Source organism: Carex rostrata, chromosome 7 (genome assembly GCF_964058835.1).
Source record: "Carex rostrata chromosome 7, lpCarRost1.2, whole genome shotgun sequence".
Lineage (NCBI taxonomy): Eukaryota > Viridiplantae > Streptophyta > Magnoliopsida > Poales > Cyperaceae > Carex > Carex rostrata.
Genome location: NC_135924.1, coordinates 2,818,057 through 2,841,049, shown reverse-complemented (window position 1 = coordinate 2,841,049; position 22,993 = coordinate 2,818,057). Strand labels below are relative to the sequence as shown.

The 22,993-nt window shown below is 34.0% G+C and overlaps 1 protein-coding gene across 1 annotated transcript; it reads right to left on the bottom strand.

Moving 5' to 3' along the window:
* Window positions 1–213: 213 nt before the first annotated feature.
* On the bottom strand, window positions 214–6,697 carry LOC144556651 (uncharacterized). Its single transcript, XM_078305038.1, has 4 exons — window positions 6,457–6,697; window positions 2,755–3,246; window positions 1,526–2,088; window positions 214–927 (listed from the first exon to the last, which is right to left on the bottom strand). Exons 1-4 carry the CDS (start codon window positions 6,695–6,697, stop codon window positions 214–216), a joined length of 2,010 nt encoding a protein of 669 aa, XP_078161164.1.
* Between the last annotated feature and the right edge of the window lie 16,296 nt (window positions 6,698–22,993).

The following is a 22,993-nucleotide window of genomic DNA, read 5'->3' as shown; positions in this document are numbered from 1 at the left end:
CATTATTAAATTACAATATGGTCAATCACAGCTTAACGGTAGTTACACAAATCTTGAATAAAGGAAAACGTAAGCACAATATAAGAAAAGCATAACTAGGTAATTGAAAAAATAATACTTGTGTAAAATAAAAAAACCCAGTGAAACTTGAGTGATGCAGCATAAGAACTGCTTCAGTGCTTTTACAGGATTCTCCAACTGATTCAGTAAACTCTAAATTAGTGCAAACAGAAATATGAAGATTAATATGTGAACCATGGGCATAAGCATTAAAATAGTGTAATAGGAAACTTCTCTCTTTCCGCTGTGGTAATTGGGCTTTACAGTGTTTACACCTCTAGCTCTAACTGGAATGTATTTCAGTATTTGTCTTCCCAACATTAACCCCTCAATTTGTGGCCTCACATTGAATTCATTGCCCAAGGCTAGAGCAAAGAAGAGAGACAAACCAAGAACTACTTGTGCAATGTTGCCAATAGGAGCTATCACCAGATACAGACCTAATGCCAGTGCGATGACCATGGACTTTGCGGCACGAGTAAATTGGTGCATGGAATTAGCAATTCTAGTTTCGATCTGAGCAGAATTGCCAAAACTCCAGCAGTATATAATACTCATAGTAGACTTGAAGGAATAAAAAAATGCACAGAAGTCTGCTAAGACAAATGCCTTGAAAATATATTTCCTTCCTAAAATTGGTGTGCCAGTATCTCCATTTGTACCTCCCGGCAGAGTAAAAGCTGCGGCAAATGTTACCGTTGCAATAAGGACAGAACCCAGCCCCACAAATTGTGCTTGGGCCATCAAAATCTCCGAGCTCTTTTTAGCACCTCTTTCATCTGTTGTCGAAATGTATTCCTCAAACCAACCTGTACTGAAACGGCCACCTTTATTTCGAATGTAAAAATCACCCAAGATGTCTCTCCTCTGCAATGTACCAAAGAAAGTATCTTCTTAGTGAAGGAAAAATAATACATAAGTTGATGTTCAAAATGTGTACTTGTAGGTAAGCCCTACAAGAGACCACTTCTTTAGAAATGGGCAGCGCTGACCAATCGGCAGTGATGCAAGTCTGCGCCTTCTTGTGTGTTATCAATTATTGCAACTGAATGTATTTTGCTGTTTTCTTTTTCTATTCTTTTTACTTTTAAAGACAGAACAGATAGGTCGTTTGAGCTTGCTAACCGCTATCATCAACGAAATGTATTCATCTTCAAATTATAGTTATAATATTCCTTTTTGTTTGTTACTGATCTCTCACACTTCCTCTCTCATGCATGCACCAGTTAAATATGCAATACACTTCCATGCACAGGTACAAGCACCATATAGAAAATAAACATGCATTGGAATTGGTGCAAAAGTACTGAATCCAACTTTTTAAAGAAAAGAAACATATATTGGAAATGGTGCAGTGGAAAAACCTTGTATTGAAACAGAAAAACAAAGTTAGGCTGTCGGCTATCATTTTTTTTAAATAAAAGAAAATTCGATCAAGATTGAGGAGAAATAGTAAGCAGCTAACCTGAGTTGGATCTCTTAATTTCCTAAATTGAATCATTGCAATGTCGGCAGCTGTATAACCTTTTTTGTTTTGTAAAGTCAGATCCAATTCATTGTTCTTCAAAAGATAAACCATAACATCAGTATTTAAATGTCCTGCTGCTAAATGAAATGGGGTGTTTCCTTCGTTATCCATCCTGTTTACCATTCTATTAAACATTATCTTGCGGAACGAGATGGGATATTTGGATTTTAGATTTTGCAATTTAAAGATGAAATCTGTCTTGTTTGCTGCTACGGCAATGTGTAGAAAGTTTCTTCCATTGCCATCAAGTAGCTGATATGAATCAACACCCATTTGTAAAAGAAGGGCACTTGTTTCGTCATGGCCCATTCGTACTGCATCATGTATAGGAAATGATCCATCCGAATCTTGGATGTATGCCAATGATGGATCTTTATCCAATAGGAGCTTGGCAATATCACGTTTTCCAGTTAATGCTGCAAAGTGGAGAGGAGTTCTCCCTGTTTCATCTCCCTTACCAAGTGCTTCTGAGTACAGTTGTAGTAGTTCTTCGGTGAGTTCTGTCAATAGGATAACATAGAAAAGTTCAATTAGGATAACAATTATATGTGTAGTATTACAATAATAACTAATATTTGGTTTGTCTGATTTCTTCAGTTTATTTTGTTTACAAAATACAAACATCAAAACTGTTCCAGACAATATGAACAAAACAACCAAACTGATTTAACCAAAATAAATTTTGATTGTAATAACTGTTGAGAATTAATTCTAAATTGGTTCAAGAAAATCTGCAGAAATTAAGTTTGTTAGAAAGCAGTTTTCTGACATGTAAAACTGTTATGGGTGCTGCAAGTTATTTTAAGTATTGTTGTTATTTTTAGCATATGTTCTGCAGTGGATAGTTATTAATGAGTAGTTATTTTAGAGAACGTGTAGTACTAATTTAAATACGGTAGAACTTTGTAATTGAGTTAGAGTATGAAAAATCTTTGCTTCTATTCAAAAAACAATTCTCTGTTTCTGGAAATGCTGGCACAACAGCACAGTATTCTGTTTTGGTTGATTGAACTGTTAGTCAACAACAAAAACCTTTGTTACTTTACATCTGTTTACTTCTATCATAACCCAACAATAACTAGAGACATTGGACCTTCTGAAAAACCATAGCAAGGACTGCTGTCTCAATTTGAATAAAATAAAAATCAATTGATATTGTTATATACCTCTGTCTTGGAGCACTGCAGCATGCAACGCTGTCATTTTTTTTGGTCCCGAGTAAAAAGCTGGTGTAATTTCGCATTTTAACATTTTTGCCACCATCATCTTTACCATATGGAGTGATCCCCTTGCAGTAGCCAAATACAAGGGAGATACGGAATCATCGTTGACCAGCCCCAGCAATTCTGGACTTGCTTGCATCAGAATAGAGACAACATCTACATGACCATGTCTGGCAGCTTCATGTAAGGCTGTTTCGCCAAGGATGTTCTTTTGTCTGATCAGCTCTTTGAACTCAGCCACACCGAATATCTCCTGGACATGTCGCATTAACAAGCCAATGGTGCTATGATCACCAAATCTTGCAGCTTGGTGGAAGGGTGTCTCATTTCTTACATTGCGTGCCTTAAGCAATGAGCTATCTTTCTCACAGATTTTAGCCACAAGAGTTCCACGACCATTGGAAGAGAGTATGTGAAGAATGGTATCCCCCATACCTGTAAATGGAATTGTCCATTGTCATTCAGGCCGAATTAATAAAACATTAATATAGGTCAGGTCTTCCATACCTTCTCCTCTTTTTTGATTTTTTTTTATTATTTGTGTTTCTCCCTCAAACTTTAACCAGGTTTAGTCCTAAATATCAAAATCAGTCCAATTGCTCTTTGAATTATGGATGTGCAATCTTGTATGTTTAATGGTTAGTTGTTGATGTATTAAATAAGATTTTAATCAATGCTAAACAACATAATCTTGTTGAGGGTTTAGGACAATTCTCTGGCATTGAAAGTATACTTAACCTACATTTCGCAAATGACACCCTTATCTTTCTGAAAGCAGAAGAGGGTGTTCTAGAACATGATAAATGGCTTCTGCTAGCTTTTGAGAGCTGTTCAGGTTTGAAAATTAATTACACCAAAAGTGAAATGTACCCCCTTAACTTATTTGAGTCAGAATCTCATTCCTTGGCAACAATTCTTGGATGTCAAATAGCTTCTCTACCTCTTACTTATTTAGGGGTTCCTATCAACAACAAAGCTTTAACAGATATGGAATGGCAAGTACTAATTGATAAAATAGAAAAAAAAAGATTACAAGGATGAAAGAGCAATCTCTTATTCTTAGGAGGGAGAGTTACTCTTCTCAATTCAATTATATATGCCATCCCTTTGTACTGGCTCTCTGTATACATAATGCCAGCCAAAAAGACACAAAATTGGCAAAATTGATAGGTAAACCAAGGTGGACTTGGTGTGTTAGATTTGAAATTCATGAACAGAGCCTTACTAGTCAAGTGGTGGATTCATTTTCTTGACAACAATGTTCAAGGAAAATGGAAAGACATATACTAAAAAATAAATATGGTTCAAGAACTTCACCCTCTACATGTTCCCTTTTTTGGAAAGGGGTCTTAAAAGATCAAGGGATCATAGACCTTGGTCTGAACAAAGAAATAGGCAATAGAGTTTCCACTGCCTTCTGGGTAGATAGATGGTGTTTCTAGTTTCCTTTACAACATAAATTTGTTAATTTATTCTCGAAACAACATACACTGATATTTTTTGGACAAGTGTACAAAGCACGGTCACTATGATCCTGTATAAAGCACCTGGTTCAGCGCTTTTTTCTAGATATGACATGGTTTGCTTGTTGGAACCATGTATGCTAGTATTATATAGACACAGTTCCGCAACAATATACAATGTATCGACCTTTTCAGAACGTATATAGTCGTGTTTTCTATAGTAATGATTGTTACACGTTGGCCTTCATATTTGAACGATGCAAAAGATCAGACCCGTTTTGATATTTTGGATTATTGTAAGAGTTCATGGCCTATTCTAGCGTTCATGGATCATGATATTCGAGTTTGCTTGTTGTGCATATAACAGAGTTTGACTGATCTTATATGGTCAAAACCGTTTGACAAATAAGAATTTTTAAATGCCTGTATGCCTAAAAGACTGCTTGAATGCCGAAAAAATAACCCATATATGGATCGCACCAAAATGCATGAAAGTGCTGAATATGCCGCATCTATTCAAGTCTCTAGGAGCTTCGCATATCATGACGACTGAGCTAAAGATGAGGTTGCGTTCAAAAGGAACTATTCAAACGGATGATTAGGGTGTCAATGGCATCCTTTAATCCGTTTATCTGACTCATAGTATAGTCGATAAATTTATCAGGTATGAGTACAGGTAAAGATTCTTTTTGTCATCTAAATAGATAAGGGTATGAATAAAGTATATTTTGTATCCATTATCTGATTGGATAATTATCAAAAAAATATTTATATTATATACATACTAATCAGCAATGAATATCCATTCTCCAACTACTCTTGGTGGTTGTGTTACACTTAACTAACCAATATAATACGTAAATAAATTCCAGCATAATCCGTTATATGTGTGAAATGAATATGTTTTAATGTATTATTTAGTAAATAATAAAAATAATTATTACATTAGCATAATCCGTTATTTATCCGCTACCGTTTTCTTATCCGACAACAAAAACAGACAAGGGTAAAGTACGGGTAAGATAATTCATAATGGGTAAGGGTATAGGGTATGGGCAAGAACGATTCATGATGGGTACGGGTACAAAAATGCTTCTACTTGATCCTTATAGTACCCGTTGACTCCCCTACAGATGATGATGACAAATCTTGTACGCTTTTTTATTGGCTTAGGCAAAAGAAAAAATAAATCTATGTTATTCATATTGAGTTTGTAATTAAATTTAAATTTATAATTTTGTATGGAGTTGGGCTATATGGTGCTCAATGAAGTAAGGAAGTTCATATTCTCAAAGTCAAAATGGTCAATCCAAATAGCTCAATGTGATCTTTGTATGAAAATGTATGTAGAGGCCAAATTTTACATTATTTAAAAAAGAATTACTATCTTTTTGACAGGTAAAAAGTTCATATTTTTGAATGGTTTAGAAACTCCCAGATTCATGGATTTTCAACCTATAAACAAAAATAATACAAAAAAAAATCTAAAAAATCTAACATTTGTCTTCAAGCACATGGTCATATGAAAATTACTTTGAGCTATTTGGATAGACTGTTTGAACTTTAAAAACGAAAATACGAGCTTCATGAAGCACCATTAATTACCCGACTCTTTGTATGAACAAAAAACTAAAAAAAGTTCAACTTTGCCTTTGTTCCTAACGTAGCCGGCACAAATTACGGAAAAAAAAAGTGTATATATATATAGAGAGAGAGAGAGAGAGATGGGCTATGGTGCATTGCAATGCATAGGCCATGGTGTGCATTGGACCATAAATCACCGATTCAAAGTCCAAATGACCGATCCAAATCGTTTATCTTGTTCTCCATATTAATATGTGCTTGGAGACCAAATTTTACATTTTTTGGAATTTTTTTACTATTTATTAAGCCACTTTGAAAATCGCTGATCCAACGGTGACTGTTTGGAACAGTAAAATCAGAAGCCACCGTTGGATCAGCGATTTTCAAAGTGGCTTAATAAATAGTAAACAAATTCCAAAAAATGTAAAATTTGGTCTCAAAGCAGATATTAATATGGAGAACAAGATGAACGGTTTGGATCGGTCATTTGGACTTTGAATCGGTGATTAATGGTCCAATGCACACCATGGCCTATGCATTGCAATGCACCATAGCCCATCTCTCTCTCTCTCTATATATATATATATATATATATTACCATTTGCGCTTCTAATTAGGCAGTCAGAGGGCTCCACATCATCAACAGATACCTTCGTATCAGGGGGATGGTCGTCTTCAAAGTTCAATCCCAGAAGCTGATTCAAATTTCTCTTGTTGCCGTCGGTAGCCGCTATGAGGAGCTTATGTGGCATCAACGGGCGCTTAGGCTCGATCTGAGTTTGCAGTTCTTCAGTCGCAGGAGAACTAGATCTTTCGCTACCCATTGTGATGCCTGACATTAGAGATTGAGAAATAAATGTACAGAGGATTGATCTTAAATTAGGAAATGCAAGTTTGCCTCAATTATGTATAGTGCTGGAATGGGGTGCCAAGTTTTTTATATAAAATATTATTATTATTTTGGTTGGTACTGTAGCGAATGTCTGGAGCACGCACAACTACATGAAGATATAATAAAAACAAGCCAGTTATGTAATACTTAGTTTTTTTTGTTCTGATGCACCTGTATATTTCAATTATCGAAGCATAGTTGCATGCTTGTGCTGCAAATTAACTTCCCGTTAGGTAGTGGTTCAATACACCAAATTAAGTTAGGTAATGAGGCAGTAATTAGAGCCCCGCTATTTCTCTAATAATTTGTAGAGAAATTTTTTCGCTAATGGGTTGTCATGTAATTTAGTTTTTACGTTAATAATGTTGAATGATAAACTTAATTATTTTATTTTATGGAGAGCACCACCGACTTACTTTGAGAAGTGAGTAGCTAGTAGTCAAAGGAGAAAAAACAAAGAAGGTCAAAAATGGTGGCTGCCACATAAGAATACAAATCCAAATCCAAATCCAAATCCAAATTGTCTTCTAATCGGACGGTCTGGATCTAAACTCAAATTTGGGTTGCTTTAGATCTGAGGGTCTAACAATAGTTTTGGGTCAGGACCCCATTAATATTTGAGCGATTAAAAAATGCTAATATGAAGTTTTACAGCATGTTTTAATACAAGGGTAGTTGCATGGTTCCAGTCATGGGGCCAGAACTTGGCCCACAAACCCCCATAAGACCAGATCTTGGGTGGGCCCACTGGTCATAGAGGAGGGACCTTAGTTGGGGAAGATAAGATAATTCTAATGGATTTTATGTGATGGAAGGGAATGCCAGGGGTAGGGGTGCACAAAAAATTCGAGATTCGTAATTCGATTCGAGTTCGATTAGAGATTCGTAATTCGATTCGAGTTCGATTCGAAATTAATTCAAACCAGTTTGATTCAAAATTATTTCAATTTCGAATTCGAACCAGCCCTGGTTCGATTCGATAAGTTCGCGAAATTATTTCGAATTCGAATTCGAACTAGAACAGATTCGATTTGGTTCGGTTCGTTTGCAGCCCTAGCCCCGCTTATGAAAATTATGACATCTTCCCAAATTATTGTTCATTAAATAATGATGATGATGATTGCAGTTAAATTGATTACTGAACTGATACTTTTCTGATTTCATTGTTGGCTCCATCATATTTTCAAATCTAATGAACTAGTAGAAAATTAATTTAGGATTTGTTACTAAAAAGTGAAATCTTAAGGAACTACGACCGAATGTTTTGCTTTATGATGTGGCAATAGGAGTTGCGGGCTGTTCGATGGGCATCGAATAAAATTCGGTCTGGTGCCAGGTCGGAGTTGTACGGCTCGTATCAAGATTCGTGTGCTCTTAATTATCATCAATCTCGAAGTTCTCTCTATAAATCTTAATGCGAATCGGACAACTCTAATTGGACAACATACCAAATCTGATCCGATGACCATCGATCGAACGCCCCTGAGCAAACTGATGATTAAAGTCATTGAATTATATATGATGATAAATATTCCAATCTATATGTTTTTTTTTTTTTTTTTATGGTTAGCGGCAAAGATTGCCACTAACAATTATATTGATAATAAAGGTTTTAATTACATAATTACATTGTAACAAAGAATTTGCGTAAAAGTTAAACACTGGTTCTATTGTGATATATCAAATCTTCAATTTTACTTTTATTATACAGCTATAATATGATGAATAATTGACTTAACAATTAAAATATGTCATTCTTATTGTAAGAATTGGATCCAAAGCAACAAACGAACAGAACAAATCAATTAGATTTTAGTTTAATCGATATAACAAAATGAGTTTCAAAAAGTTAATTTATAGTTCTATTTAATCACGGGTTGGCAGCATAATTGGCAGCATGTTCTATTTAGTTTTGGCAGCATGTTAATCACGGGTTCTTGGCAGCATGTACTATTTAAAATTTGGATGCATAGTTGGGCAGCATGTTAATCATGTAGGGGTGAAAACTATAGTAGGAATTATCGATACGTAATCCATCCATTGGATGGGGCCTCCGTAAAAGCACCAACTGGCTTGCTCTTTCTTTCATGCGTTACGGATTTTATGTGGCCGTTAATAATGAAGTCACAGCCTCCCAGTTAACTGTTGTACTCTTCGGCCTTTTGATATATAATTAACGGTCATTTTTTTTAATACCCAAAATAAAAAACAAATTTACCAAACTAACCAATCTTTTGATTTTTTTTTTATATCTACCCAGACCGCCTGGCATACTGCTGGTCCAGATCTGTAGTGAACCGCCAGGTGGTGGGGCGGTCCACTAGGAGGCCTGACCGCCCACAGCCCGGGCGGTCCACTAGGATACTCAAATCTAAACTTATATTTAATGGGTAACTTATATTAATTTTGGCCGTCGGTTAAAGAATTTTCATTCAATTGACTTCTCTGAAAATAAAATTCTCCGGGTTCACAGAGGTTCAAATTAATATAAGTTACCCATTAAGATGTGCGGTTCAGATTAATATAAGTTACCCATTAAACATAAGTTCAGATTTGAGTCTCCTAGTGGACCGCCCGGGCTGTGGGCGGTCAGGTCTCCTAGTGGACCGCCCCACCACCTGGCGGTTCACTACAGATCTGGACCGCCAGCATGCCAGGCGGTCTGGGTAGATATAAAAAAAAGGAAGCGTCTAATTATCCACAGCCTTTTGTCCACCATTTGTCCACAGCTTTGACTTGCGCGAATACTGTAAAATTACTTCTACATGCTGTATAATTATACAATATATCACATAAAATATATCAGTTAATCACAAAACATCCAGCAACTATTTGAAGTGGTCCCATGATAGTTAGAAAAAGATTGCAACTTGCACAACAGGACAAAATAAATGTACTTTCAAACTGTACTTTCGGTTATTGGCAGTTAGAGTTAGTTATTAGTGGTTATTAGCGGTTATTGGCAGTTAGAGTTAATTATTAGCGTCCGCACTGGATTGAATCTTGTATACTGTAAAATTGAATCTTGTATACTGTAAAATTGAATATTGTATACTATAAAATTGAATCTTCTACACAGTAAAATTTACAATTGAATCTTGTATACTGTAAAATTGAATCATCAAAATTGTAAAATTGAAACTTGTATACAGTAGAATTTTCAATTGAATCTTGTTCGGATGAGTAAGAAGTCTCTCTATCATCTATTTCCTCCAGATTTTCACAAGATGAATACTGTAAAATTACAAGATTAATACTGTAAAATTAACAAATCAATACTCCATATCGCCTCTCTATCATCTCTTTCCTCCAGATTTCCACAAGATGAATACTGTAAAATGACAAGATGAATACTGTAAAATTAATAAGGCAATACTGTAAAATTAACAGATTTATACTCCATATCGCCTCTCTATCATCTATTTCCTCCAGATTTTCACAAGATGAATACTGTAAAATGACAAGATGAATACTGTAAAATTAACGGGGCAATACAGTAAAATTAACAGATCAATATTCCATATCGCCTCTCTATCATCTCTTTTCTCCATATTTCATTTGAAATGCTAGATCTGTTACTGCATACAACAAAAACAACAAATTCAACAGAAATAACTTACTAGATTTGAATTTTGCCGTGCTCTTAAACAAAAACAACTTCTATTCGATTGCACTCCACGATTGAAGGTTCCATTGCGATCATGTATAAAAAACGAGATCGAGTCATAATCTCAATTAAAATCGACATTTCTAAGGAATATTTCTTCCTTAAATTAAGCTTCCTTAACCAAAACAACAATAAACAATTTTTAATCACATTGAACTTCCTTTAGGTCAAAAGAGTCAGTTCAACCGGGTGAGAAAGCTGGTGAGGAAATGAATTCGTTAGGGAGGCTTTATTGGTCTACTTTGGAGGGCTTCGATGCTGATTCGAGGCTCTGGGTGTCTTTTCCTTTTATAGCGTAAAGAGCGAGTCAGATTCGGATGGAACGAAAGAAAATTCTATTTGACATAGTCAATTATTGAAGAAAAGGCAGGGACTGTAAATGGTTAAAAGACAGTTAGATGAGAGTGGATAAGCTTGTGGACAAATAGTGGACAAAACTCAGTGGACAAAAACCTTTTCTCTAAAAAAAAATCAAAAGATTGCTTAGTTTGGTAAATTTGTTTTTTATTTTGGGTATTAAAAAAAATGACCGTATAATTAAACGAGGTTTAAAATTTATGATTTGGATATAATATTAGTATAATCCGAAAATATTTTGTGTAATTTATAATTAATACTGAAATAATTCAAGAACTCATATTTCGTTTATTCGCTCTGAGAGGTATTGAAAATTGATAATCTATGATTTTTGTTATATTATGGATACTTATGAATCTTTTTATTTGAAAAATTTACAATTGTCACGCTACAATTGTGCGGAGAGGTATTACAAATTGGGGGAGGGTTCAAATGCACCCAAATTTTTGTGCACCCAAATGCACCCTATTCTTTTTCTCCATTTTCAAAGTCCAAATAGTCAATCTGAACCGTTAGATGCGATCTACATATTAAGATGTGCTTGGAGACCAAATTTTACATTTTTTGAAATTTTTTTACTATTTATTAAGCTACTTTGAAAATTGCTAATCCAATGGTCCAGAAAATGTAAAATCAGCGATTTTCAAATTGGTTTAATAAATAGTAAAAAAATTCCAAAAAATGTAAAATTTGGTCTCCAACCACATCTTAATATAGAGATCGCATCTAACGGTTTGGATTGACTATTTGGACTTTGAAAATAGAGAAACAAAATTTGAAAGATAGGGTGCATTTGGGTACACAAAAATTTGGGTGCATTTGAACCCTCCTCTACAAATTGATAACCGTATTAAATAAACAAGTCGGTTCAAATTTTCTCCATCTGAATTCAAATAAACAAATCGAATAATTTTCTGGATTAATTATTCATTTGTTGTAATATTTAAATTTTATTAATAAATATTTGTATCTCAGAAGTTCATATATCTTCATTCGTTTTATATCCGTATTCGTGGACTATCTATTCTGTATCCATATCCGTTTAACGCAGATTTGGTTTTAAATTTTGATATCCATTTACTATCTGTATCTGTATTTGTATCCGCTCATTATCCAACGGATGCATATATGGTATCAGCATTATCCGCTCCGTATCCGCTTCGTTTTCACCCCTATAATCATGCTTTCAAAGTTTGGATGCACTAGTGGAAAAACTGGAATTATGATCGGTTATTTAAATACATTAGTATCGGAAAATAACTGATTCTGATCCAGGCGATACAAATATGAAACTAATCTTGATCGGTTAAACAGCTGATACTAAAAGTTTGAATTAGGATTAGTTATTTGAAATAACTGATCCTAATAGTACCATCAGGATTGGTTGTTACAAATAACCGATCCTAATGACCAACTATTAGGATCGATTATTTGAAATAACCGATCCTAATAGGTGGTATCTAGATCGGTTTTTTCAAAATAACCGATCCTAATGTTATATTGAGTCTATTTTTTTTTAATTTGGTCAGCTTCCATATATATTTGCTGGCCAGCATCCTAAATTTTTTTTTTTGCACAGTAAGAAGAAATCATCAAATATCATACACATCCTAAATTATAACCAAAATATCATGTTAATGCAAAGTTTACACCACATTCTAGAATTAAACTCCTAAATTATTACCAAGTATCACATCCTAAATTGTTTTACTTTATTGAACCAACACTTCCTTGATTCTGTCTCTCTTTGAAACAAAAAAAAAAAATGCTAATTCTTTCTCTCTTTGAAACAAAAAAAATGCTATTAAAGAGTGTATATATGGCTGGTACAAGGCTGTACCAATCGGGTCAGAATGGCTGGTACATGGTTGGTACAAGGCGGAAGTGTATCCTCTGCGGAGTTTTTCTGTGCGGAGCTTTTAATCTGGTCGGTTTGTTTCGAATCGAAAGGACTAGATCAGATCTTGTCCGAATTTAAAAAAAAAAAATTCTCAAAATTTGCGGAACTTTTAATCCGGTCAATCCAATCCGAAACAAACGGACCAGATTAAAAGCTCCGCACGGAAAAACTCCGCAGAGGATATCATTTCGGTACAAGGCTGTCATTTTTGCTGTTTTTTTCTATTTCAAATACTGAACTTGAAAAATTAATTAAAAATAGCAGAAAAAATCCAAATTGATCAAAATTTGGGCCTAAATTGTATGAAATTAAATCCTCTATCTGTCTGTCATATCTATTTTATCAAAATCAGGGTTTATGTTATCACATTTGCCAGTTTTCAACATAAGGGTATTTTTTACCCTTTTTTATGACAACATAGACTTTAATAGACTTCATCACTTATTTCATGTGCTTAGTGTATGTTTTGGTGTTTGTACATAATAATATTGTGATTTTGTACATACCTGAACACTTAGATCAATGATTAAACAATATGATTCATGTGAAGAAATAAACTTAGGAAATTAAAAGGCAATTAATTAATCCGTAATTAACAAAACCATATACTGCTTGCGACATGCCCACAGGATTACACATGGTATTACACTTAATCTTATATAATATGTTCTCTTTCTTTCTTTGTGATCCATTTTTCTTTTAATAATATGTGCTAAGAACCTAACCTTACTTTTGTTAGCAATATAAATAAGCTTGCACAACAGATGAGGACAAGGTGATTACATATTTGCACAACACATGGTTTTACCAGATTCTTTTCACCAACATCGATCTCCCAAAAAGCGCAATGGTTAATGAGCAAGATCGTAAATAAAAATATTTATGTTTTTGTAGTCATAAACAACATGCAAATATGGTGGCCGATTGCTTGCTGTATTAGGTTCAAATTTAAGTATATCTAAATCTACACAAACAAAAACACCCTTGTATATTGATTATACTCGTGTAATATGTTGGTCGAATTTGCATAATTAACCCAAATTACCAACTAAAAACACAAAAACACCCAAAATACTCAAAAGCCATAATCAGGAACTATACCCAAATAAAACCAAAAACTATAGAATCAGTTCAGAAAAGAAAAAGGCTTACACTGGTACAGTCAACCCCATCATATACCAACAAGTCGCGCTCTAGCATGCCTTGAATATATATTAACCTCCTAAAATTAAAAATAGAGAATGGTGAGCAACACAGATATAAGCTTTTAGTTTTTGGCACCGTGTTTGTTATGATGGAGACAAAATCACACAGAGTAGGAAGGCATATGAAGGCATCAAATATACCACTTATAAAGATTGATGTCAACACCATATACCAGCTTATGAAATTGATTAGACAAAAATAAAAAATAAACTGTTACTTTATTTACAACTATAACTTTGGTACCTCACATTCCAGCTGTCCTTCTCTTTGAGGAAGATACCTGGTATACTGTTATACTGTGCGCCCTGAAATATAACATTTTTGTTTAAATAAACTCTGGTTAGATCCATTAAGTCAAGTTGAACATGTTTTAACCAAACCTGAACTTGATTATGAACTACATTTTATACCAGAATGCAAGGCATGTTTGAAATTTTTTAAATTTCACTGCTAGATGTGGTAATTGGTTTATTTATATGATAATTTGATGTGGTAATAGGTTTATTTTTTCACTGCTAGATGTGGTACTCATAAGGATCAGTCGGTACTTGAAACCAGTTGGTGCTTGTTGAAACCGTATCAATTGGTATATAAACAGGGACAATGAATCTGATCAATTGCTAGTATGGCGTGAGGAATCCCTCGTTCTAAGATTTCTGATATTTGCTTTTTCTTGTTATAATATGAAAATCTTTTTAAATATTTTTTTATGGATGATCATTTATTGTCTACTATAAATTCCGTTGCTAAGTGATTTTTTATAGGAGGAGGGTTCAAATGCACCCAAATGCACCCTATCTTTCAAATCCTTTTTTTTTCATTTTCAAAGTCCAAATAGTCAATCCGAACCGTTAGATGTGATCTATATATTAAGATGTGCTTGGAGACCAAATTTTACATTTTTTGGAATTGTTTTACTATTTACCACTTTGAAAATCGCTGATTTTACATTTTCTGGACCATTGGATCAGCGATTTTCAAACTGGCTTAATAAATAGTAAAACAATTCCAAAAAATATAAAATTTGGTTTCCAAGCACATCTTAATATATAGATCGCATCTAACGGTTCTGATTGACTATTCGGACTTTGAAAACGGAGAAAAATGATAGGATGCATTTGGATGCACAAAAATTTGGGTGCATTTGAACCCTCCTCTTTTTATAGTTGTGCTATGAAATATATTGGTGGTTTCTTTGATAATGATCCTGAGTAATATCTTTTTATCCTGATATGTAATATAAAATTTTTTGGATTTTAATTTCTTGTTATAATATGTAATGCATTATATTTTGATTTACAAAATGTTGGTTCTACAAAAAAAAAGAAAAAAGAATTAGGATCAGTTGTTTCAAATAACCGATCCTAATTAGTACTATTAGGATCGGTTATTTTAAACAACCGATCGTGATGGTACTATTAGGATCAGTTAATTGAAATAATTTATCCTAATTCAAACTTTTAGTTTCGTATTAGTATCGACCGGATCAAGATCGGTTAAATTCCGATCCTAATGTGCGTAAATAACCGATTCTAATTCCAGTTTTTCCATTAGTGGTGAGCTTAATTAATTCCAAAGTTTATAGGATTGACTTCAAATGACGAATCTAAATTGTTGAAAATGATATGCTTCACGAGTGATGCATTTACATCTCAAAATTATAAAATTTTGAATTAATATGTTAATTATATACTATATCAAGTGGTCAGAAAAGATTTATAAGTTAATTTTAATATGTTAATTTTATACTAAATCAAGTAGTCAGAAAAGATTTATAAGTTAATTTTAATATGTTAATTTTATACTAAATTAATTTTAAAATTTATAATTTGATATGTAAATGCATCACGTATGAAGTAGATAGATTTCGATTGTTTAGATTTGTCATTTAAAATCATTTTGATATATTATGAAGTTTAGCAAATGATTGATGAGCTTTTGATATGAATCTAAGAATATTGGGAGGAGGCCTGAGGGTAATTTGTGTGATATTTGCAGATATTCAGCATGAATCACGCGAAATATAAAAGTCGCCATTAGTTGATTCATGACATAGCACTTTTACAAATATACTTGATAAGTGTATACATGTAGAGTGAGTTGGGTATTTGATGAAATAAAAGTTATATTTTACTTCAAAAAGTTTAAATAAAGTAAGTTGGGTATTGCAGATGGAGACCAAATTTTATATATCAAAAAGTTTAAACAGTTAATCTAAATTATTAAATAATACTTTTATGTTAAAATGTGATGGAGACCAAATTTTATATATTTTTTAAAAAGAGTTACTATATTTTTAGATAAAAATTTATTGATTGGGAAGATTATGAATCATTCAAAAAAATATTTATCTTAAAAATAACAAATAAATCCAAAAAAAAATTAATTTGGTCTCCAAGTATATTTTAATATAGATATCATTATATTGAACAATTCTGATTGACTGTTAGAATTATAAAAACAAAGATATAAATGTAAAGTAAAACATACAAATTTTACTTAATGGCGTATTTCCTTCTGTGTATTACTTTGTGCTAATTTAGCATGGTGTGTTGAACCTTATCCGCTTAGGTGATAACCACACCAAGTGCTTCGTCATTTAGGATTGACCAAGTAGGATTAGGGTACATGAAATCCCTTTTTATTTAATTCGGCCCATATGTTAAGAAGCCCAAATCTGATGTTAAAAGAAACTCCATATTTTTTAACTTTCGGCCCAATAGAGCCCGAATTTAAATTTAAGTTTCTGTTTTATTTATTTTCTAAAAGAGAAAGCCCAATCCGAAAAATCCATTTATCTTACATTCCTTTATTATTGGTATGGGCCATAGCCCAATTTTTACAACAAAATTATGGCCGAGCCGAATCGGCTTAAAGGGACCAACTTCATTTTAATTTTCATTTGTAGCCGAGTTCCACATTTAAAATATCCAAATTTTCATCTAAGTCCTCAGAAAAATGGAAATTACTAACAATATATTAATTAACATATCAGCCCACATATTTTAAAAAAAAGATTCAATTTTATAGCTAAGTCCCTCTGACGAGGGATAATTAACAGGTTCTCAGAAATTGTAACTATTCCCTCTAACTCACCAAAAATTTACAAATCGGTCCCTGACATCACAAAAATCATAGCAGTAACCTATAGAATGAAAACCAAAGGACATGATTAGAATAATGGTTCTAAAACTCAAAACTGAGATGCAATTGCAATAACTTGTCTAAAGGTCATGACCCAAGTGAGAAATTAGTTTAAAGAACAATTAATCAAGCATAACAATCACCAAACCAAGAAAAATCAATTTGAGTGGTCAAGCGATAAATCAACAATTAGTCTAAAGGTCATGACCCGATTGGTTGTTTAAACCTTACTCGATTCACATAATTAGAAAAATCAAGGAGCTTGAAGGCTTATGAAAAGAAAGAAACCACAGGGACTTGTCAACAACACACCAAGTCCCGGGGCTTTGTTCGACATCAAAATTCACAAGAAAAGAGAGAAGGCAAGAGAGCTCAAGAGGGAGAGATATAGAGTAGAGACAGAGTTAGAGACAAGCGGAGCAGGTGAAGGCATGAGCCACTGACATATGGGTCCATTCTGAAATTTAGTTTAGTTATTATATTTTTTTTTCCAGATTATGACATCCTTAATCAAGAGTCAATAAGGACGAATCAATCCGTGTACGTATTAGTTCTCACACTGGATTTTTGGGGACCTATCAAACACCTTGGGCTAGGTTTCATACTTGGTCAAATTTGGCTCCTTGGATCTTTTTGCTTTCTTAAAAAAGAAAAAAACTTATTTTGGTGATAATTATCCCAGGCGTTTTTGTAACACAAGAAACTTAGCTTTCTTAGAAGAATAATTATTTCAGTACCTGTGCTACAGTACCTGCACTTAGAGGAATAATGCATTATGGTCCCCACTAATTATATTGTGTCTACTTTTTATAATTCTAGCACTCATTCCCACACGTCAACCTTTATCTAACAAAAATAGTTGACTTAATAGGAATAAATATTTCAGTGCATAGATATTAATAGCTCGAGAGGGCGAGATATAGAGTAGAGACATTAAGAAAGAAGGTGGGGGCAGGAGAAGGCATGGGCCACTGACATATGGGTCCATTATGAAATTTAGTTTAGTTATTATATTTTTTTTTTCAGATTATAACATCCTTAATCAAGAGTCAATATGGACTAATTAATCTGTGTATTAGTTTAGTGTGAACTATGTCACACTATAGATTTTTGGGGGAATAAAGATTTCTTTCCCCGAGTTTATTTCCCATATCCATCCTCCAATCATTAATTATATGAGGGGACCACAACTTTCAGCACAAAAAGACAAAATAAAACGTGTATTAGTTATTAATAATGTGGGGGACCGTTAATTAACTAGGGGACCACTTATATTTGAAAAACTTTACAACTGATGCGCATAAATATGTATACTTATACACGCAAGTATTAACATCTAATATAGTAAGTATTCATATGTAAGATATCAAGTATTTCTTTAAACAATATTTTTATTACATACTAATTTTTTACACATTTTATGGTTTTTTTTTCTTACTTCAATGTCGCTCATATTTCTGACAATATGTGAATTTTTTTGCGAATCTAAAGTCACAGACGTTTTCTACGTAATTTTCTCTTTCAAATGAGATCTATGATGAAGTACTTTTGTCACACCCCGCGGCCACGGGTCGTAACAGTCCCCCGCCGTAAGCATATAACGCCGTGTATGCTTACAAGGCTACTCACATTTCAAACCAAACAACAAGCAATTCAAACAAGTTTCTAATATATATATCAGAGTACACAGTCTGGTCAGCATATAATACAACAAAAGTATCTCATCCGGATACCAACCACGAGGCCTACCCTAAATCTATACAACAAAAGATATCTAGGGTCATATACTGGTAAGCTACTAAGGCCTACTACTCTCGTGCCTCTCCGGAATCAGTCGCACCAATACCTGTAAAATAATGGGGAAGGTGGGGGTGAGAATAAATTCTCAGTGCGAATTTGCCACATTTGAATTATTGGACTTGCAATCAAACTCTATATTCAATAATGAAACCCAAACAACAACAATGCAAACAGTTATATAAGAAAACATAAATAACAGAATGCCACTACTCGACAACAGTTAATCAACCTGAAACACAGTTTACGGAATTTCCAAGATGAATCTCAAACACAACATATATTTTGGCTTAACTCGATTCCTAACTCAGTTCAGTAGGGCTTGTAGCAATTACAGATGTTCTTTCGAGCTGAACCTTTATCAAACCCACATCTGTAGGGTTACTGACACCTACAGATGGCCAACCGCTGGACCCTTTATCTGACACCCATCTGCAATCGCTTGGCTTAACAGTTTATTACGGTCTGGTTTCAAATCACATAAAGAAAATCCTCTTTGGAATCATTCCAATAGTCGTAATATTCAATAGATCTTCCAAATGCATTAACACGTAGGAGAATGCCACCGAGCCATAGACGTTACACATGTCACCCACGATTTCCAATCACATCTCATAACATAATCACCCTCCCTCGTCCCAACCGGTACTGGGAATATCGAGGGCCGTTCACCTAAGGCCATTTAGGATCCTGGGAATCCAAGTCAGCATACAGCCCGACTTGGCAAATTAATTGGATCCAAGTGCTTAACTTCGTAAATCCATTCACACACATATCAATTCCACTCGTGGTGACTTTAAATCAAAATCAGATCACAATAGATCGACATAACCTATAACCATACCAGTATGCAAATCATTCAATTCAGATCAATTCGAGTTTAATTTGATTGGGCTATGCAAATGCTCTACGCAATTCAGTGATGCAATCAATGATATTCAACATGACAAACGAAAACACAGTTTAATTCCTGAAAATAAAGTATCAAACAAGTCCAAGAATCCCGCACCTTAGTATGACGAGCGTACCGCTTAATTTAAGGATCGGACGTCTCGTATTGTCTCGCAAGTTCTTGCTCGACCGAGCCTACACCTATATTATACGTATACTTGGTTTAATTTGGATTCAGTGGTCCATACGTTTACTTAGGGTTTGTACAGTCCTAAATCAATTCTTATGTTTTGGTATCGATTCTTTTCGGTTCTTTCTTTCTTACCAAAATCTCACATAACGGTACACAATTCCATCTAGGCCCTCTAGCCTTATACTATTTCACTTTGGTAACCATCAATCACCGTTTCACTACTTTGGTTCTCGGATCAATTCGATTCACCGTTTGGTCAACCCTAATTTGGTCAAAACCTCAAATCAGCCGTTAAATGTTCTAAAAATTCACGATCAGGAGGCAACCCTACCGATTACAAGTCTAATTGGCCGGGTTAAACAAATCAAATCACGATTATGCCAACTTTCAATTTTGGCACGAAACCCTAGAAATCAGATTTCATAAATCGGGAGAAATCGGGAAAAAGATTGACAAACAAACTAGTAAGAAGTGTAGAGGAACTAGTCCTTGAGCAATTCGAACAAAAATCTCGGGTTTAAAACGAGAATCCGAGAAATCGAGAAAATTCGAGGTTTCGAAAGTAACAAGGAGAGAAAGAAATACCAATTAGAAGGGTTCGGAGAGATCCTCGGCTGCTTTCTCGGTTCCAGACTCGATTTCTCGCAACAATCGGGAGTCTGAACGAAACGGAAACTCACGGGATCTTTTCCTTCTCTCTTAACCGAAATTCACTTGAAAATGGGGAAAATGGTGAAGTGAGAGAGAGAGAAGGTTTAATTTGGGTTTTAGGGTTAAAATTACCCTGAATGCGGATTAGCCAATCCGCACTGCGGGTTACCTAATCCGCACTCGAGACTTAGTCGGTTGTCAGCCGAATCCAGGAAAAGTCCGAGCCTACTGCGGATGAACCTGATCCGCACTGCGGTTCACCCTCATCCGCACTCACTACTTAGCCGATTTCAGGAAAATTCAGTGCAATACAGAAATTCATGAGTGCGGCTAAACTCATCCGCACTACGGATCCCTCACCCGCACTCACTACTTAGTCATTTTTTTGGCAAAATTCCAGAAAAAGCCTGAGCCACTACGGATGGCTTCCACCCGCACTGCGGTCAACCTAATCCGCACTGGGGCTATAAAATTCCGAAATCTCGAAATTTCGACGCGGTTTCAATTCACAATTAACTTACTTATTTAGGGGAACCTTAATTAAGGTTTAAACTTCCATTTTATTAACATGATTTATCGATTCTTTCTTTTAAATCATTCGAATTTAATTGTAAAAATTTCATAACGTAACAACTTTTGAGTTGTCCGCCGCGCAAGTATTCATACTTGATATATTATATACATGTGACAGTTGTAAAATCTATCAAATATTAGGTGGTTATCTAAGTAGTTAGTGACCCCCCACTTAATTAGCGGTCTCCACAGGTAATGCATTACGAGGTATGAATACTTGTTCAATAAAATATGAATACTTACACGACAACGATGAATATTTGCATGACGAGGTATGAATACTTGCCCGACGGACAACCCGAAAGTATGTCATCATGGATCTCATTTGAAAGAGAAAATTACTTAGAAGACGTCCATGATTTTAGATTTACAAATTTTCTCACAGATCGTCATAAATATTGATGAAATTGAATGGAGAAAAAAAAATCCAACTCTAAAAACGTGTAAAAGATGTGTGTGTGATGTGTCCATTTTTTTTTTTCAAAATACCTAGTATCTTAGGTATGAATACTGGATATATTATATATTAACACTTGTGCGCATAGGTATCCATATTTGCACGCATCAATTATAAAATATATTAAATATTAGGTGGTCCCCAAGTAATTATTGAAGTTCAGTTAGTTAATGGTCCCCACAAGTAGTTATTAACTGGGGAACAAATGGGGAAATTGACTGAGAGATAGTTAGTCGATCTCTTTTTGGGGACCTATCAAACACCTTGAGGTAGGTTTCATACTTGGTCAAATTTGGCTCCTTGAATCTTTTTACTTTCTTTAAAAACGAAAAAGCATAATTTGGTAATAATTATATATCCCGGGGTTTTTATAACACAAGAAACTCAGCTTTCGTAGAATCAACGTTCTTTCCTTAAAAGATCTAGTTAGGTTTTGTTTGGAAATTGGAATCATATAATTTCCTGGAAGAATCAAGCAGCTTCCAGACGCCATAAAAGAAAAGATGCAGCATGCTTCTTCATGGTAAGGATTCGAATTAGGGACCTTTGAAAAATTTATGTATATTTTCTAAAATTATTGACATTATAAAGTTTTCTTTCTAAAATTTATAATATCATATTTACTCTTCTAAATTTAAAAACACATCACACAAACGTTAGGTATGTACATTCAAAATTAGAGGCATGATATATTAGCTTTTATATTAAAATTCATTTTAAATTTATAAATTTCCTATTTGAGACTTTATTAATATGTAAAAAAAAATAGCATATACAAGAAAAATATTCCGTCTTCACATTTGTCAATTTGTGACAATAATTAATTTAAGGAAGCGTCTAATTGTCCACAGTTTTTTGTCCACCATTTGTCCACAGTTTTGACTTGCGCGAATACTGTAAAATTATTTCTACATGCTGTATAATTATACAATATATCACATAAAATATATCAGTTAATCACAAAACATCCAACAACTATTTGAAGTGGTCCCATGATAGTTAGAAAAAGATTGAAACTTGCACAACAGGACAAAATAAATGTACTTTCAAACTGTACTTTCGGAAATTACAGTTATAGGAAGTTATTAGCAGTTAGAGTTAGTTATTAGCGGTTATTGGCAGTTAGAGTTAATTATTAGCGTCCGCACTGGGTTGAATCTTGTATACTGTAAAATTGAATCTTGTATACTGTAAAATTGAATCTTGTATACTGTAAAATTGAATCTTGTATACTGTAAAATTGAATCTTCTACACAGTAAAATTTACAATTGAATCTTGTATACTATAAAATTGAATCAGCAGAACTGTAAAATTAAATCTTATATACAGTAGAATTTTTAATTGAATCTTATATACTGTAAAAATTAAATCTTGTATACAGTAGAATTTTCAATTGAATCTTGCAT

What these genes read in the sequence shown, in the direction of transcription:
- LOC144556651 (XM_078305038.1), bottom strand. Translation starts at nt 6,697, where the DNA reads ATGTCAGGCATCACAATGGGTAGCGAAAGATCTAGTTCTCCTGCGACT. An exon ending in CCTAATTAGAAGCGCAAATG is followed by an intron (nt 3,247 to 6,456) that starts GTAATATATATA and finishes TTCCATTTACAG; the next exon opens with GTATGGGGGATACCATTCTT. An exon ending in TGCAGTGCTCCAAGACAGAG is followed by an intron (nt 2,089 to 2,754) that starts GTATATAACAAT and finishes TCCTATTGACAG; the next exon opens with AACTCACCGAAGAACTACTA.